General features: G+C 41.2%; 1 protein-coding gene across 1 annotated transcript in view; it reads left to right on the top strand.

Moving 5' to 3' along the window:
• Positions 1-17,110, top strand: part of sorcs3a (sortilin related VPS10 domain containing receptor 3a) — a gene marked incomplete at its 3' end in the record, with an annotated part of 208,510 nt that extends 191,400 nt beyond the window's left edge. Inside the window, exons 20-27 of the mRNA XM_084569223.1 lie at positions 2,349-2,482; positions 3,914-4,037; positions 4,512-4,624; positions 12,033-12,164; positions 12,259-12,358; positions 14,021-14,126; positions 15,454-15,614; positions 17,052-17,110. Of these exons, the coding sequence (XP_084425349.1) occupies positions 2,349-2,482; positions 3,914-4,037; positions 4,512-4,624; positions 12,033-12,164; positions 12,259-12,358; positions 14,021-14,126; positions 15,454-15,614; positions 17,052-17,110 (929 nt within the window). The remainder of the gene's footprint in view (positions 1-2,348; positions 2,483-3,913; positions 4,038-4,511; positions 4,625-12,032; positions 12,165-12,258; positions 12,359-14,020; positions 14,127-15,453; positions 15,615-17,051) is intronic.
• Between the last annotated feature and the right edge of the window lie 1,331 nt (positions 17,111-18,441).

An 18,441-nucleotide genomic window follows, 5' to 3' on the forward strand; every position in this document is an offset into this window, starting at 1 on the left:
TAAGTCAATTCACAGATTTACCTCAAGCATTTCTTCTGGTAATACAATTGGTGAAGAAAGCCACACCCAATAACAGTCACCATGGTTTATGTGTCTACAGTAAACAAAGTTGGCGTCAGATATAGGTTACTTGCCAAAAAAACAACAATTACTTCTTTCATTATTTAGCCAAGACAATGGTTTCAGGACCACCATGATGTTGGATCCTAAATATAATCACACACAGAACACTCACTGGTGTCAAAAGTCGCTATGTACACCCAACGACCATCCGAAACTCTTCCCAGCTACTTCGAAATGATGAACATGATCTGGACAAAACATCCCCCAAATACTGTATATTTGTCATGCTGTGATAAATGAATGCAATTTGGAGGAGACGGATAGGCTGAGAGACTGGAACAGATCCCACCTATCCCGAAGACACATTGGTGGTGCCCATTTGAGTATTGCGATGTCTACGCAGAGTCTGCAAAGACACACTTCCGTGCAGTCCTCCAACACACAATAGCTACATGGTAAAACTCAGTTTAAGTCCTCTACAAAGAATTTCTTTTGGGAAATCTTGGAGACAGATCCTATCCTGGTGATAGACTAGAAAACCATTAAAATATTGTATTTTGGGACACAGTTACAATAGTGAACAAAACAGCTTTGTAATCCAACTCATCGGTTTATCAAACCAGAATGCGCATAAATGCAAACTCTTTTTAAAAACTTTCTCTCCCTCCTGAGAAAACATCAACTGCTGTCATTTGTTCAAAAATGCAGCAGGCAGGAAGAAAAGTTTTCCTTCTGAGGATTATTTTCTCTCCAACATTCGGGGATGAAATTAAAAAGAGACTAACAGCCAACTTACAGTCATTGTTATTTATAATAATTGTTGCCTGTCTCACAACTCGATGGATTCAAAAATAAAGAGGCATCCGAGACCCAGATCACACCAACATACAGTCTTTCATCTCCTGCCATCACAGCATGCGCATTGTTAAAGCGCCCTGCCATATATGTCTTACCTATTAGGCAATCTCAGTACACCTGCCAGCATGAGGCTCAGACGGTCTAATTGGGAGAACTCTGTCTGACTCACTTCGCAATTACTGCAGTATAGAAATCAAGTTGTAAACTGGAAGAAAAACGCCACCACAGTTTGATATAGGGTTTATTATATCATCTTAGTGCTGTGGCTGTTTTACATGGTTGTGTTTTGCTTTCTTTTCTCACTTTTATCTTGTTAAAACTGCACATAAATCTCTAATTTGACCGGTAGATGCTCACAATGAATAAGATGTTCACAGTCACATTTTATGCAGCTGCAAAATGGTTTGAGAGAAAGAAGTCTTTACTTAAATCCATCCGAAAGCTTCAACTTAAGAGTTCCTCCACTAAACCTTTTCTGTGAATTTCCCCAAACACATTTGACATCATTTTGAGGATCAAAATTTGAGGAGACAGCCTTTAAATATGGTCAGACCGGTAGACTCTTCAAATAGACTGATAGACTGACAGTATACATACCAGGCATAACATTAAAACCACTGACAGGAAAAGTAAATAACATTGGTCAATGTGACATTGTGACAATACAATGTTCTGCTGGGAAACATTTGGACCTGGCATTCGTGTCGATGTTACTTAGACATGTACCACCCACCTAGACCAGACCAGACACCCCCACCCCATAGCAATGACACTCCTTGATGGCAGCAGCCTGCACAGGGACACACACAAAAACGGTTTAGGAACAACTAAAAAAACATGAAGAACAGCACAACGTGTTGACCTGGCCTCCAACTTCACTAGATCCCAAACTGATCACGTATCTGTGGGATGATCCACAGAGGCCCCTCCCCTCAACCCATAGGACCCAAAGGCCCACCACAGGACACCCTCAGAAGGCCCATGTCTATTCTCTGATGATTCACAACTGTTTTACATACACATCCGTGTATGTATTTGTTCTCAAAGTCATTGCTTGCATCTATTTTTCTTACACACTTCTTCCTGTACAGACTACTTTGGGGAGTTGAGGTGCACTACATGAGTTATAGAGAAACACTCTGGACACAGCCACTCTCACATTCACACCTTTGGAATATTTAGAGTTTTGCCTCAGCTGCAGGTCTTTGGACTGTGGCCAAAAACCCAAGCACACTTAAACTGTCATATAAAAGTGATGCCGTTGGGAGTATTACTCTCCCTGCAACTAACTTCACACCTCATGGACATGGGTTTTGTGATCTTGCCAAATGGCTTTTTCGTATTTGAATCAGGAGGACTCTCTCAAGTGGGCCTTATTAGAGTGGGCAGTAAATAATATCAACTTCTCTGTGGTGTTTCCTTCTCAGGTCCAGTGGAGCACGTCCAGCTCCTCGCTCCATTCGTGGTCATAAGAAACAAAGAGGTGAACATCACGGCGGTGGTCTTACCCAGCCACTCACGCACTGTCACTTACTTCTGGTGGTTGGGCAACAACACTGAGGTAATCACCGAAGGGCGACGCTCATTAACACACGTTTGCTTTTAACTGTTGATGCTTGCAGCGTTGGCTTTTAGCCGTGTCATTATTCTAAGGCTGTACAAGGTACAAATGGATGTGGTGAATAAAAGCTAACTATTATCCTCAAGTACCTTTCCTTACTGAAAGGCCGTCTTCCCATGAATGTGTCTCTAACTTTTGTCATTATTCACAAGAGCAAAGCTTAGAGGCAAGCTTCAAATCCACTAGAATTAGAAAGCATGTTTCTCCTCTCCACCACACCACTCTGTGTCAACAAGTCTACACAGACTTTATCAGGGTGGTAACAGTTGTTAGTTGTAACTCCAGATCCTTTCAACCATGTTTTTAGTCATATTAGGGCTTTGATGAACGGCTTTGATCCGTTGACTGTTCCATCGCTTTGGCCCAGACTTAAACATCTAAAAGCTTTTTCAATGAGGCAACATTTGGGAGTAAAGTGCAAAACTGAAGTAACAAGAGCTTGAGAACGACTTGGCAGAGTGATGAGAAGTGACATGAAAGAGCGGAGTCCCAGATGAAGGTAGTAGAAAGGGACAGGACCCCCTGGAGTCTAGACGCCGTTGCTGGTGATGGAGGAGATAGGCTGATGGACACTTCCGTCCCCTTGGACATCCAGGATGAGGTGAATATGAGGAGGATGAAGACTGCACAACAGATAGTCTGAAAGGCAGAGTGACAAGATTTTAATGAATTTGAAGAAGAGTGACTGAGAATACATGGGAAGACAGATCACTGGATGAGAGTAATGCTGACTTTGACAGTGCGGGAGGTTTGGAAGTTGTGAGGAGAAAGAAGCAGAAGAAATAACTCAAATTAACCGTAGAGGAACAGAGACCGAACGTGTGAACAGATCTTTAGAGGGACTGTTATGAAGGCTAGTACAGATGTCCACGAGGATGAATCTTAATCACTGTGGCGATCCCCTCTATTGTCACCTTGTTGTTCACGTTTTTTTATCTTCAGATATATGGTTTTGACATACTTTTAACACGCATACAGTAGCTGGTGCATAAATTCAAGATTTCCAGGGGAATTGTATGACTTTATCCTGATATCTACACATCTATCTCCATGTGCAGTTTGGTTTGCCACACTTTTTCATGCAGACATCTATGACCAGAGGTTAAACCTCGCTTACTCTGATGATCTGACTTTTTCTCTAGAGACATTATCATTAATTATAGAAGAGTCACTGTGTGCTTCTGGCACGACTCCTCACTCCTCTGTCCTTCATTATGAACAGGCCACATGATTGTTGTTGAAAGCACCTAAAGGTCTGAGGTATTCCCAGTATTTTTTACTTCACCTGGCTTTATGTACCAATCTAAGAGGTGCTTGAGAGGTATGACATGATTTATATATTTACCTTTGACTTCAAATTTGTGCTTGCAGCCGGTGATCACGTTGGACGGGAGCATCTCATACACCTTTTCGAGCGAGGGGATGCACACCCTCACGGTCCAGGTGGCTGCAGCCAACAACATACTGCAGGACACCAAGACCATAGCAGTCAAAGGTCAGCATTTCTTACCCCAGATCCTGGAACATAATGTCACAACTGCCATCCTATGAATATGTACTACCGGTGCATATTCATTGGATGATAATTTTATGGAAAGAAGTGGAAGTTTTTTATTCATTTCCGAAATAAAGCAACTCCTAATTGAGTGAACTGTATCACATAACTCTGAAGAATATGTCTTCATTGGAAATAAAGCAATCCAGCAGCCAGTGTCTGTAAAATGCACTGATTTATTACCAGCGGATGGGTCGGCGTAAAGCTGTGACATTTTCTAATTATCTCGAAGTGCATCTGGTACATTTAGCCGAAGGGACGTGTGGGGGATATGAGAAACCCTCTTCTTCTCATCAAGTGTTAACTACCTGAAACTCAAGTTGAGCAAAATGACAGCTGGCACAGCTCGCTGAGAATAATGCCTTCGGATCTGAGTGAATTAATGGCCAATTCTCCCTCGCCTCTTCTCGACAGAATTCTTCAAATCTCTGCTTTTATCTTTCTCCCCTAATCTGGATGAGTTCAACCCCGACATACCCGAGTGGAGGCAGGATGTGGGGAGAGTAATTAAGAAGGCTGTGCTTCAAGTGAGTGATTTTCATTTTTTTCTCGCCTCCCATCCTTCTGTCCCTCCATCTTCCGCTCCTTCTCTTTCTGCCTCATCCTGTTTTTTTTTTTTTCCCTCAATTATTTCCTATACTCCTCTGCTGCCCAATACTCTGGGCTCACTGGTGCGACGAGAGAACGCCCTCGGGCCACCCCGTGATTCATCATCAGACAGGTGCGGAGACGCCTCTGCCTGCCTTTTCTCCAGAGATGGCTTCATGAGTGCCAATTCCTTCATTTTAAAAGTCACAGATAAAGAGTTTCTTAGAACTTCAAGCACAGGGGTTTTGGCGGGGACTTAGGAGCGCCGATATCTTTCACTGTTTAATGTGTGTGTGTGTGTGCACGCACTTGATTTTCGGAGGGGTGCAAGGGCTCTCAATGTGTGTGTGGGAAGCTCACCCATCATTGTTAAGTGCTACTCATCTCGTCATTCACAGCTCATGAATAGCGTGCTGCATTTGATGGCTGTGCTCTTAGCCGTCTTACAGGCATATTGAGATTTAAAACTGCAGGTGGGTGCTGCTGGAGGAGAATTAAAAATATTTGAAGGGGATTTCATGAGTAACCCAGTTAACCCTGACTCAGGCCAGTGCTCTGGAGGCGACTGATTTATCTTTTCCTGTGCTGTCATATGAATCAATGATTTGCCTAAACAGTGATTCTTTTTTTTCCCGTAGAATTTATCCATTCAACAGAAGTAACAGGTTTCTGCTAAATTATTCACACTGAACTGACACTACCCTGTAGACTTGTTTTATGAATGTTTGAACTCCCTCTTAAATTAATCATTCCAATTATTGATGTTTTCTCCAGCTATTAAATGCTTGCGTGCTTCAGTTATCACAGATGTGAAAGAGAATTTTTTTTTTTAAATGGACATGTTTTGAGCGCTCTTCTGTAATCTCTTACACTTTAAATTTGCCATCTTTAAATAGCTGAGTGTTAGTTCCTGCCCCAGACGAAGGAGTTCAAGTATCAGGTCACGGTAAAATGGAGCAAGAGACGGACAGGCAGATTGGAATCTGCCGTTATGGTGAAGAGGGAGCTGAGCTGTAAGGCAAACCTTTTTGATTTAGCAGTCGGTCTACGTTTCGACCCTCACCTGCGGTCATGAACTTTGGGTAATGCCGATAAAAGAGGCCAACATTACTTTCCTCTGTAGGGTGGCTTGGCTCGGCTTTAGAGCTGGGATGAGGAGGAGCCGCTGCTCTTTTTGTCGAAAGGGGTCACTTAAAGTCAGTTGGGGACCTGGTGGGGATGCCTCCTGGGCGTCTCGTCTCACTTTGGAGGTTTAACGGGCGCAGTCGGGGAGGAGACCCTGAGGTACACCCAGAATTCTTTGGAAGGATTACATATCTCATCTGGCGTGGAAGCGCCTTGGGATCCCCCACAAGCAACTAGAAAATGTTGCTAAGGAGTGGAGAGCTTTGGAAACTGTGACCCAGCTGTAGATAAGCAGACAGAAATGGATAGATAGATCCAAAAGTGCATAACACTGTACTTTACTTGTAAAGTGACTGAGATTAACCTGTTGTCTTGCCCGTTACAGCGGGCTAAAAACATGGGTAAATTACTAATTAGGCAAAAATGGCAACTACCTCGGAACCTCCAACCTGCACTGGGGCTAAGGCTCAAAAAGTACAGTGTGTGGTTTTACAGACAGTTATGTCTTTTATTCATGAAATAACCACAGTCATAGCATCTTAACATTCTTGAACAGTGTTTTTTTTTTTTTTTTTTGGATAGTCCTTTTTTTTTAATGGTGTTTTTTTTTTTTTTTTTATGGTGTCCTAAATCAACAGATATGGCTCAGTCCATTTGTTCTGTCAGTCTTTCAGTGCAGTTATGGTTCAATAAGAGCTAGATGTAGCCTAGCAAGTAATCACTGAATATGAAAACATAAAAGTGGAATATGGAGCAATGTAATCACTTTAAAAGAGCAATTTACCAAAATGAAACAATAAAACAATAAACATCCCAGGCCTCTCTCCGGGTGCTCCTGCTTCCTCCCACTGTTCAAAGACATGCTTGTTAGGTTAATTGGTGATTCTAAATTGGCCGTAGGTGTGATTGTGAGTGTGAATGGTTGTCTGTCTCTCTGGGTTAGCCCTGTGATAGACTGGCAACCTGTCCAGGGTGTCTGGATACATGTGGTGTATTACTGAAGAGAAATATGCATGAGAATCAAATACATTTTTGTCGAATGAACTGATTTTAATGTGTACACAATAATTTTGAATCCCACATTAATCGTTTTCGTTTGCCAAGTTTGATATCAGACACTGCAGCTGACACAGGGTTCATTTCCAGACAAGCATCGTGTCCGAGTGGCGACTAGAAGGGTTATTTTACCACCATTTCTTCATGGATGAGAACTCTTGCTTGAGACGGAGGCCAGTCCGCCACTGATGGTTTTTCAACATAGTAAACAACTCCCAGACAATAAAAGAGGAGATGAGAGAGGGAACAACTCGCAATTAAAGTCAAGGTCCATTTACCGGAGGTGTAGTGCTTTGTACTGCGGCTGCCGAATGCTTCAAGTCATGACGTTGCACTCTTCACTCGCCTCATTTCGGCGCCGCTGCCTCTGCTTGTCCTGAATGCACATTCAGTAATGGAGGTTATTTTATTCCACTGTCCATCTCCAGCCACCTCCTTCTTACATTTCACAGCTCACAGTCAGTTTACAATGTTAACGCTCCCTTCCAGCTTCCCTAGAAAGTTAATGCAAGCTATCCCGATATAATCTCCTTATAGCTTCCCCCAGAGGCACTAAAATACTTTTTCCATGAAGCAGATGCCTGGTAAATCATGCACAGCAATTCCACCATGTCCTTTTTATCTTCTTCCCCTGCCAAATAATAGAATGTTAATAATTAACTCTGATTATTAGAAAACATATGGGACAGTCAGAATTTAATTTAGTATTTGGATTAATTTCATAAATACACGAGCTGTGATTAGATTGCTTTAAGCGATGAAAAAGGAATGAGAAAGATGGCCAGTTCAGCCACTGCCTTGACCCAGTTACAATTACATGGCTACTTACAATCATGTGCATTCATCTTCCCCAGAGGATGAATCCCTCTGACTCTGGGGATACCCTCCCCTTTCCTTTCATGGACAGCACGAGGTTGACAATTCGGTTAATAATTTGAGCAAAATGTTTTTAGAACCACTGGATGGATCAGCATTATATGAGTTTCAGGCATTTGCTTTCCACAGTGGACTAATCCTGTCGGCTCACTTTCATTTGACATCTAACACCGCCTGAAGGTAAAGTTTAAATTATTCGGTGAACTGCCATTGGTTTCGATTTTCCTTGTAGCACCACTACCAGGTCCGTTCCTTCGGGCTGGTTGGGATTAACTTTACAGCTGGTACCAGCAGCAGGCCCAACTTTGATTTGCTCACCAAATACCTGGAAGACAAATGACGTTCTCATCCACCTCAGCTGAACTCCATTAACCTGCTAACATACGAAACTGAGATGACGATCGTAGTTTCACTTTATCTTTGACTTGACTCAAAGTTCCGCTGTGCCGCAGTACACTGTTACAGATCTGGCTATATCCTAGCCTGGAAGCCATCGGTCTGGAGTCGCTCCATTGGCAGTTGACTGTGCCCCACGAAAGATACGTTGGGCAAATCAAATTGATCGGGCAGACTTTATGCGGCAATAGATAGAAGACTAACGGCGACATACACCGATCAGCCATAACATTAAAACCACTGTCAGGAGAAGTAAATAACATTGACCGTCTTGTGACAATACAATGTTCTGCTGGGAAACATTCGGACCTGGCATGACATGTGACACCAACCTAGACAAGACAAGGCACCCCCATCCCATAGCAATGACACTCCTGCAGACCTACACAATATTAGGAAGGTGGTCATAATGTTACGCCTGATCGGTGAAGTTTACAACAAAATGGCTACTATCGGAGAATCAGGCTGTTTCGAGTTCACCGTCACGTCTGTTGTAAAAGATACTGGCAGCAAAATAACTTTGAAAGACGAACAGTCACATACTCTGTTGCTCTGACTGGTTGGAGGACTATCCAATTACGTGCAGGGGTATTTTCTTCTCTGTATTGGTAGAAACACACCCCACAGTTAAATCCCAATGGAGTGTTACTACTCTCTGGCTGCGCTATAGCCTGCTGTTTTTCAATTTTGTCATAAATGTTGTAAATCTGTAAATGATGTAAATATCACACGGACAGATAAATATCACAGACAGAATTCCTGAAAAAGTGAAATACCCAGGAGTTTTTCATTTTAACTAAAATGTTCCAAAGCAAAATCTACTTCTGTAGAATGAATGTCCCTCTTCAAATCATATTTCTTCAAATCAAGTTGTGGAATATTGCAAATCTTTGTTTCAAAGCAGACTGGGATACACCACCCCTCATCCTCCTTGCCATCTGGGTCTGATTTTTGTTTCCAGCAGTGAGTCAGCCAGATCCTTAAACTAATGAGTGATTGCAGCGAGAGTAAACACGGTCCGAGTGTATTGATTTTTTTTTTTTTCCAGTGGCTATTGCCTCTTTTGTCATCCTATTCCCTTTATCTCTCCCTCCACTGCCCTTTCCCTCATTGGAAGGCATGCCCATGGCTATCATTTGTCCACTACTTTGGCACTCAAATAGTTCAGTGCTTGATAATTTATGTCATTTGTACCCGCTCCATTGTCCGCCCATACACAGAGAAAACATAACAACATCACAGCCTCTGAAACGAAGAGGGATCACCACCCTCGCTTTTTTCATATAAACTGGTTAAAAGCCAAACATCTGAATAGGCTTGAGACTTGGCTGCAATAAAAAGAGAAACATTTAGCAGCATTTGTTCATCACAATTAAAAATAAGCTTTGAAAACTGAGGTGAAGCACGAAAGAATTCACCAATATTTTCCACTTTAATTTGTTTCACATGAATGACTGCTGTTTTCTTGAAAGCAGTCTGGACTTTGACAGACTGCTCCAACATGATCACAAAAACCTAGTACCATTGTGCACATTGTAATAAGTGCAAGTTGACAATCATATTGGGAATAGATGCTTTGAAATGTTTTGCTTTGACTGATACCGAGAAAATAAAAATGCCTCTGCATACAACCGCACAGTCCTACAACCGATAAGAGCCATTTTGTTGGAAGCCAATAAAACTCCAGACAGATGACGTGTATGACTATGTTGCAGTGTACTCATCTGTCCATCCCCTCATAAAGCCCGCCCAAATTATTTGACTGCCCTTCACAACGGACCGTGTCCAGATCTACTTTCTGCCACAGTAAATTTGTGGGCGGGGAAACTTTGTCTGGCTTCCAGGCTAGGACATTTGCTCCTGTGGCTATCAACGGATAAATGAAATGATTCAAGTCATTTGGGTTCATCCTCAGTGTGTGCCAGATTTTATGGCAGCCAATGCAATAGTTGTGTTTTAAACCAGACATTGGACATCACCATCAATACTCGGATGCTGCTGTCTTATTAGCTAAAAACTGGCACTCTCCTAATGTCTGGAGTTGTAGCATGTATATAACACAGCAAAATGTAGTGTTCTCTTTACACCCTGTCTCATGGCGTTTCTTTTCAAATTAATGCAATAGGTCTATAACCTTAAGTGTAAATTACTGAAATATCCAACTGGGAAACAGTGGCTTTGCAGGTCTACTAATGTGCAAATGCTCAGTGTTGCAGAAAAGCCTCTTGTATATTTTGTTAAATTGCGCTGGAAAAGTGGTATGTACTTACATTTCCTGGCTGGAGATAAAGGTCAACACTCTGTGTCTCTTTGTACCTCTGTAGCACCATGTTTATCTCTGCCTCTCCTCCTGCTCATTCTTGTGGAGCAGAACGGACCTGCTGCTGTTTGCAAGGGAAAACTATTGGTCATCTGAGGTGTAGAGTTACTCCAGCGCCACCTTCCCAGAGCGATGTCGGTGGCTGGCTGCAACACTAATGCACCGATGAAGTGTGAAAAATATTATATTCAAGAAAAGTATATGTATTGGTACAGTAGCAGTCTCAAAGATTTTCACTTAAATACATTGCCGTGTGGCCTTTATCTTTTGGTTAACCCTATGAAGCCGGACATATGATATATTAGTAAATAAAATAATAAGAATTATAATAAATTTCTAACCATCATTAACTGAACCTCCCCAACATTAGGCAACATTGATATTAAAATATATCTTCACTCATAAGACAGATTACAGATCCTGCAAGGCAGATTTTCCTGCAAATGAAGTAGAAAAATAGTGATGGAGCATATAACCCATTGATGAAGTAATATTAAAATACTCTTTTACATTTACAGTATCTGAAGCTGGTTGTCCGTGGCATGTGAGGTTGAAACACCAACCTGCAATTACCACTTACTGCCATAGGTGTCGCTAAAGAGAATGAAACTGAGATCTTTGAGAAACATGGAATTAGACTGACCGGTCAGACTGAGTCCATCATGTTTATTCATGCTTTTCGGGTTCTCTGATGCTCATTTGCTTCAGTGTTTATCTTTTAACATCCTAAACAAATGTGGTTTTGTTGTTGTGGTATAAGGCAGAGTACTCGTGCATTTTCCATATTTTCTAGGGATTTTTATTTATTTATTTTTTTTTACCAGTTAAAACTATGTGTAATCATGATATCAGCTTTAAATATTCAAAAAGAATTAACACAAAATCTCAAGTATTTTGTTTTGTTTTGTGTGATGGTAATTTGTATGTTATTTGCTTTGAAGGCATAGGCCAACTTCCAATTTTAATGACAGAAAATTAGAAGAGATTGACAAAAAAAAAAAAACACAATCTACTTGAAGATGAACGTCTGAACCATTTATGCTTTTAACACTGAGTGAATACAACCTCTTAGCTTCCAGCAGAGGCTCGCAGGCAGGCAGGCAATTACATCTTGAATGGCAGTCTGAGTACATAATTAAGTTCTATCTTAAGACTACAAAGAGGGAACTTCTCATGGAACATTATACCGAATCCTGCAATTTCTGATCATGTAACATTTAAATGTAAAGCACTAATGAAAAGTGTTAAATAATGTCCTTCCATTGTCTTCCAAGCTGTCATTCTTTGCTTCATTTGGTGGGCGTTACCGAACAGCTGAGTAAAATACAAACTCATTTCGGTTTACTTCAGATTACTTTCCTCTATAGTAGGGAAACCGTTACCGTAACCAAGTTTCATGTTTCCTTCAATCCCCAAAGTAGTCTTTATATTACATTCACAAAATGAACCATCCCTTAGGATCACTTGAGTGAACTGATGCTTCTGTGTGATTCTTCTCGTAACACGAAGCTAATTCTGTCATTATATCCACTGTGTCACAGCGCGATAATACATATTTCTACCCTTTGTGACAGGTATCCGACTTCCCGGAGGAGCAGCTCTTGGTTGCTGTGTTCCCTGGGGTTCCGACAGCTGCTGAGCTCTTCCTGTTACCTCACAAGAACCAATCAGAGGGCAAGAAAAAGAGCGAGGAAGAGCTGGAACGGGTACGGTTTGCAAGACTTCGCTTTACAAATTGTAAAAAAAATTGACTTGCTTTATAATTATGCTGAGCCGTGCCTTGTTGTATCTGTTTAACAGGCATCTGACATAATTGTAAGCGCTCTGAACCAAAACCTGGTGGAGTTCGAGCTGAAGCCCGGCGTAAGGGTGATTGTGTACAACACGCAGTTAACTCTGGGTAAGAAACATTTGGACTGACTCCTTTCAATACTGCCATTATGTCATCCATATTAACTTGCAGGGGTAATTTGATTATGTCGTAGAATTCTCTATTTTTCATCTGGCAGTGCCAAGAAACACAACAGCAATAACGGTGTTTTGAAAACGTGAATTTTTCTTTGGTCCACCAATTAAAATTCCTGTCAGCCTGCCTCCATCCCAAGCAAAAGAACACAGGGGAGTGTGGGAGGGGTTTGATTTTAAGTGGAGCTCCTTGAGACGAGGGATCTTTTATGCCTGCCATCAAAAGCTGAACATCTGTTCGGTTTCTTTTACGGCCATCCAACCACAAAATGAGTGTTACACCGAGTATAATTATGTTGATTATTTAGTCCTTGAGAAAGAACACTGTACAATTTGAGGGCAGAGGTAGAATCCAGCAAATTGCTTGAGAAGTCAGCAATGCCTTTTGTTTCATAAATGGTGGGAATGGGAAGGCTGCTGCATCAAATCACTGCTATTGATTGGAGACACAATGAAAACATTTTATTATTTTTTTCTTTTGGTTCGGGAATCCACAGCAACGCCCGTGTCCAACAGCTGGACGGATCCGTCCCTGAATTCATTGCTTGGCCGATTTCATTGGGTACACATCTCTGGGGACACATATCCATGAGTTGTATGTGGCTCAAAGTGTTAGGCATTAACAACCTGGCATGTGCTGTCCTGTGACTTTTTGTTGTGTGTTGTTCTCTAATGACATCAGAGGTGTACCCAGCTGGATGCGACTTTATATCTCGCCTCCAAAGAAAAGGTCTAGAAAGCCTTCAAGCTGCTTGAGAAAGGTCAGCCGCATACGCACCTTCATCTCCGAGGCAAAAATTTGGCAAGGTGGAAACTGCATTGTGATTTTCCCTCAATGACGGACATTATTGTTCTTCTCAAAATTGTGAACAATTTAAGGTGAAAGCTTCATAAGTGCACCGTGTGCACTGTGATAGTAATCACACCAAGTGCTTGGTGGTGATAAATATAAGTGCATTTAACCATTTCAAAATGGATTTGCAGAAACGGCAATTTTACACCACTACACATTGCGACATTTGAGAGATTAAAAATAAATGATACACATAATAAGGTAGGTCAGGTTCTTGGGGTGAACATACGAAACGGACGTAGGGTTCTTACTTGCAGAGTCCACAAGTGGCAGGAGCTTTTCCAGACTCATTCATTTCTTTCATAAAAAATGTTCATCTACATCTCGGGCCAGCGTGTCATCTGCCCATATTATCCATAGGTGTCAATCTATCTGGCAATGTGACAAAAAAAGGTGACGATTCATCTTCGCGTGATTCTCTAATCTGATTAGGTTCCTCTTGTTTGCAGCAGCCAAGGCTCATGGGTAGTATTCTTAGGTCAGAGTTTGATTTTTGAATGGCACTTTATCAGGACATTGACTACCAATATGTCATCTCATTAGTATGCACATGGACCAGTGAATGAACCACGTCAAACTGTTTTAAAAGGTTAAATACAGGGCTTCACTTAACAGTCTTTATTTTTCATTGCCTTACATGTTATAAGAGACAGTCCGCATTTTAGATTTATCATTACCATCACCAAGCCCTAGATTTTGCCAAACAAGCAAACATTATCTCTGTGCTCTTCCCTCTTCCCACAGCACCCTTGGTGGACTCCAGCCCCAGACACAGCAGCTCAGCTATGCTCATGCTCCTATCGGTGGTGTTCCTGGGCCTAGCGGTGTTCCTAATCTACAAATTTAAGAGGTGCACATCTGTCTGATCACTTCCGCTCACCTCACATACAGCATGCTCAAGTACTTTACAGTATATCTATTACCGTGGCCTCCATTATTGATGACACCAGATGAGCACAGTCCGGGCCAATCACTCCTAGCCGCGTCGACTGGTTCCATTCGACGGGTCTCTAGTATCTGGATCCATGCTTCTTCTTGATTCTAATGCACGAGCTCAGTCGGCGGTAAAATGCAAAAGCGATACGATCTTAAATGGTTTAATATGCGGCTTCTGTGCCTCGCCTCTTATTTGCTGAATTAATTATTCATGCTCAAAATTATTCTCTTGAAAAGTTTCAGGGAAATGGAAAAGCTGTCATTAATTATGGATACGATTTTTTCCCCATTAGTCCAAAGAGGATGCATTTATCAAAAAATCTCCCAGTTGACAAAACAGAGCAATTAATAGCCATACTGAATAATAATTGGAATTAAATTGAATGATGACTAAATAAAGATGTATATTAGGTGTTATAAATGCAGATGGGTAGAGATGCCAATGTGTAATTTGCCTCTAAATTAGTTACTGAAGTGTAATTACAGTCTGGGGAACTTTAAAGTTTGGATGCCTATATCAGCATCAGGGCACAGGGATCTTTCAATCTAATAGGTAACAGGTTTCTGTCAGCATGTCTGTGAGGGTTCTCAGTCATTCAGGTCATGGCGTATCCAGAAAGCAAGGTGAAACAAATGCAACTCGTAGAGTTTCTTGAAGATGTTTCACCCAAGTAGTTTCTTCAGCTCTAAGAGACTGGTGGAGTTGGAGTATAGGAACATCTTAAACTAGCATGCCTGGGGTCTATCAGTGACTCGGTGACTGCATACTCACTAACAACAAATTATCAGCCCGAGGCTCCAGTCTCAATGTGCGAACAGGGTGAAACCTTTGGGGACGGATTTTATTTAGGCTTCCTTAGGCTTCCCACCTAAAATGTGCATGTTGTTGTTTCTCCAATGTACAAGTCTGTACATTCTGCACTGCACTGAAAAAGTGTTAACTTGCTGCTTGGATGTTTTATCTTTGTGGTGAAAAAAAGTTTCTTCCTCCCTGGGTTTGAAGCGAACAGGGATGCAGTGCTTTTATGAAAATTCTCTGATGAAACATGTTCAAGAAACCCTACGAGTCCAGTTGCCCTTGTTTCAGCTTGGCTTTTTTGGATGAGAAGTCTGTCAGTGTTTTAAAATATATATATATTGACTCGTGGTAGAAACTTTTTATTTTTGTTGAACGATGCTGCCATGACATGGTCTTGTCCTGAGGCTCATTCGTTGATTTTTTTTCTCCTCCTTACTCATAGAAAAATACCTTGGATCAACATATACGCCGAGGTGAACCAGGAGAAAGAGCAGGAGATGATTGGCTCGGTGGGCCAAGGCGACAGCACGCCAAAAATCACGCTGAGTGAGTTCTCCACATCCAAAGAACTCATGGAGAAGGAGCTGGATGCCAGGGTCAATCGTAAGTGATGGTTTAATGATGTGTTGGATCGGTCAAAGTGTTGTCCTGCTGACATTACCGTTAAAGACATTCGCTTGAAAGAGATTCTGAGACAGGATTTAAAGGGAGATGGTTTTAAAGTAACAATCTGACATAAAAACAAAGCAGTTTTAACATTTCAACTAATTAAACAAACACATGTAAGCATGCGGCTTCCGCATTCAGCAGGACCACAAAGGCAGCAGCCTTAATCACTTGCCTGTTCTTTAACAGTTTGACTTGTTTACGAAGCATATTTGAACAAAAACAAAAGGTTGCCATGAACAGATTACTCCCCATTCTGACCACCTACGATTTTTAGAGTCTGATTTGCATTGTTACCGAAAGAAAGTGGTTCAGGTCATCTGGCAAGTGCAGTCCTTGGATTTATTTGGCTCCGAGATAGTTGACAAAACCGACGGGCTCCTGCAGTTTCGCAGTCTTGAAGAGCCGGCCGGTTTTGACCTGCCTGTTGAAATGCGGAGTAGCTGTAGAGAATTGAAATGTTAGGACACCCTCAAGCTCCAAGGCCATGAGCTGATTATTTTTCATTCACCTCGGTGTTCTTTGTTAGATTTTGCATTAGGTCAGTGTTCCTCCACAGAGCACATTCAGCCTCTTATAAAATCTCGTAGCACCTTGACTTAACACAAGAGGAAGCTGGGGGCACCGGCTCATACTGAACAGGAAGATGTTGTAAAACAAAATAACCAAAGTGCAGAGATAAAAAGTACTTTGTCTGGCAAGTATAGATACGTTTTATTTCAGGTTTCTTGATTTGCTTTGACAGATGTGAGACTGACATGTAAAACGGTTGTTTTTTTCCCAGATTCATCCATGATAAAATAGCACTTGCGAGGCAGTAGAAAGTTTAGACGTAAAAGGGCTACTGCAGTGATTTAGAACCACCATCGGCTTGAAGTGAATCATAAGAATGGTCTAAATCAAAGCCAAAAGCACTATTCTGCCAAAATCAATGAATACTGAATTCCCCATAAGTGCAGCCTTTCATTGGACTGTACGCCTGGTAAAAGCCCACATCTGTCAAATTCCACAAGGCCAGTTTCTAACCCAAGCTTTCTTATATAAATATCATTTATCAGTATTGATATATCCACATCTGTTTTTATAGTTTTGACCTAATAATAGGCTTAAAAAAAGGAAAAGAAAAAGAAATAACTTAAAGCGCTGTTACTCTTTCATTTGTGCATTGATTCTATCCGCGATTGGTGCTTCAGAAACATATTTTCAGATGAGGCCACTTTCTAACTTGCAGGCTTTCGAACAGCTTCAAAGCCTTTGATGGAAATTAAGAACAAGGCATCCATAGCAAGACAGTCAACTGTTTTACTGGCATTAAAACAACAAAGCCAAACTAACCACCTTTGTTCTTCTTTTGTTTCATTCGTTTCTGCTCAGGAGGAGTCGGAAACGCCTGCGAGAGCACAAGGGAGATTCCAAATTGTACTAGTGTGTAAAGCCACACCTCAAAAGTTTATGTACAGAGCAAAGTATTACAGTGTTCGGGGGTTCTCTTTTTCTGTTTTGTAATTCTCAACACAACCGATGTTAATAGTTTTCTAAGGGATCTCATTTATACAGGCTCGCGTGGATGTGTCATTTAGCAACATCCATGCAGCAAATGCCAATTTACTCGATGAGATCATTGTAATTACCGACAAAACTTATTCAGTTTTGTGGATGTATAAGCTACACGACAACATTCATTTGCAGAGTGAGATATCTTTCGTGGAAACTATGAAGAGTTATGTAAATTTCCTAAGGCGTTGCTTTGAAAATCATTCCTGCTTATATATGGACTATAATGTCTGAGTCTTCAGTCACACAGGGAATATTATTGAAATGTACAATACTATCATTTGTTCTGTTAAATGTATATACTATTACTTTCTACATGCTTGTAGTCTGAGTGCCATGGCAACGACAGAAGAGCTGACAGTAATCTGTTTTTGAAAGTGTGTTAAAAACGCAAACATTACTTAAAGAAATCAATTTTGTTTTGCTAAGGTCCTTGACTTGTGCATGTTCTTACTGAGGACGCGATTTCTGTGTTTGTAGATAAGCAAGTGTTGTAAATAGTTATTTTCTAATCATTCGTCAAAAGAGCCCAATCAATTCTTCCCACGTTCTGCTCTGATTTCATTTTCTTCAGCTACAGTTGGGTGACATGTATCTAGAAGAAAGGATTTATTGATACTGATTACTGATAAGACAGATTTAACTTCTCTCCATGTGTCTGGAAATGACCTGAATAGGATCAACGTGAACAGATCATGATGAGTATGTTTATATTTTCAGCAGACTATCATACAGAAATAGATTTTAACTAGATTCCCTGAATCAAACATTCTTTGCAAGCGTCATTACTGCATTACATTTTGCCTCTATTAATCACCTCAATCAGAACAGACTGGCCCGATCAGAAGGAGTTTACAATCAGATGAGGAGGGATGGCATAAACCTTTGATAATCTGTTCAATGGGAAAATATGATCACTTATTAACCATGAAAACACTTGATCTGATGGTTTCTCTCTCCATTCCAACTGAGAATCATGTGATGAGACGATTTTTCAAGAGGAACAGAAACATGTAGCAGAACAACCAACTGTTCAAACCAGTGTGGATCCATGTGGACACCAATCAGACCTTGCATTAACGTCCTTCCTGGCAGTCAGATCACAAGTGGAGCATCATCTTTTGGTTGTGTGCTCTGTGTAAACAGAGTTTTGTCTCATTCATTATATGAATATAAAAAACACACAGCCACCATTATAAATGATGCCAGA

The sequence above is a fragment of the Chelon labrosus genome, assembly GCF_963514085.1.
Source record: "Chelon labrosus genome assembly, chromosome: 2".
Lineage (NCBI taxonomy): Eukaryota > Metazoa > Chordata > Actinopteri > Mugiliformes > Mugilidae > Chelon > Chelon labrosus.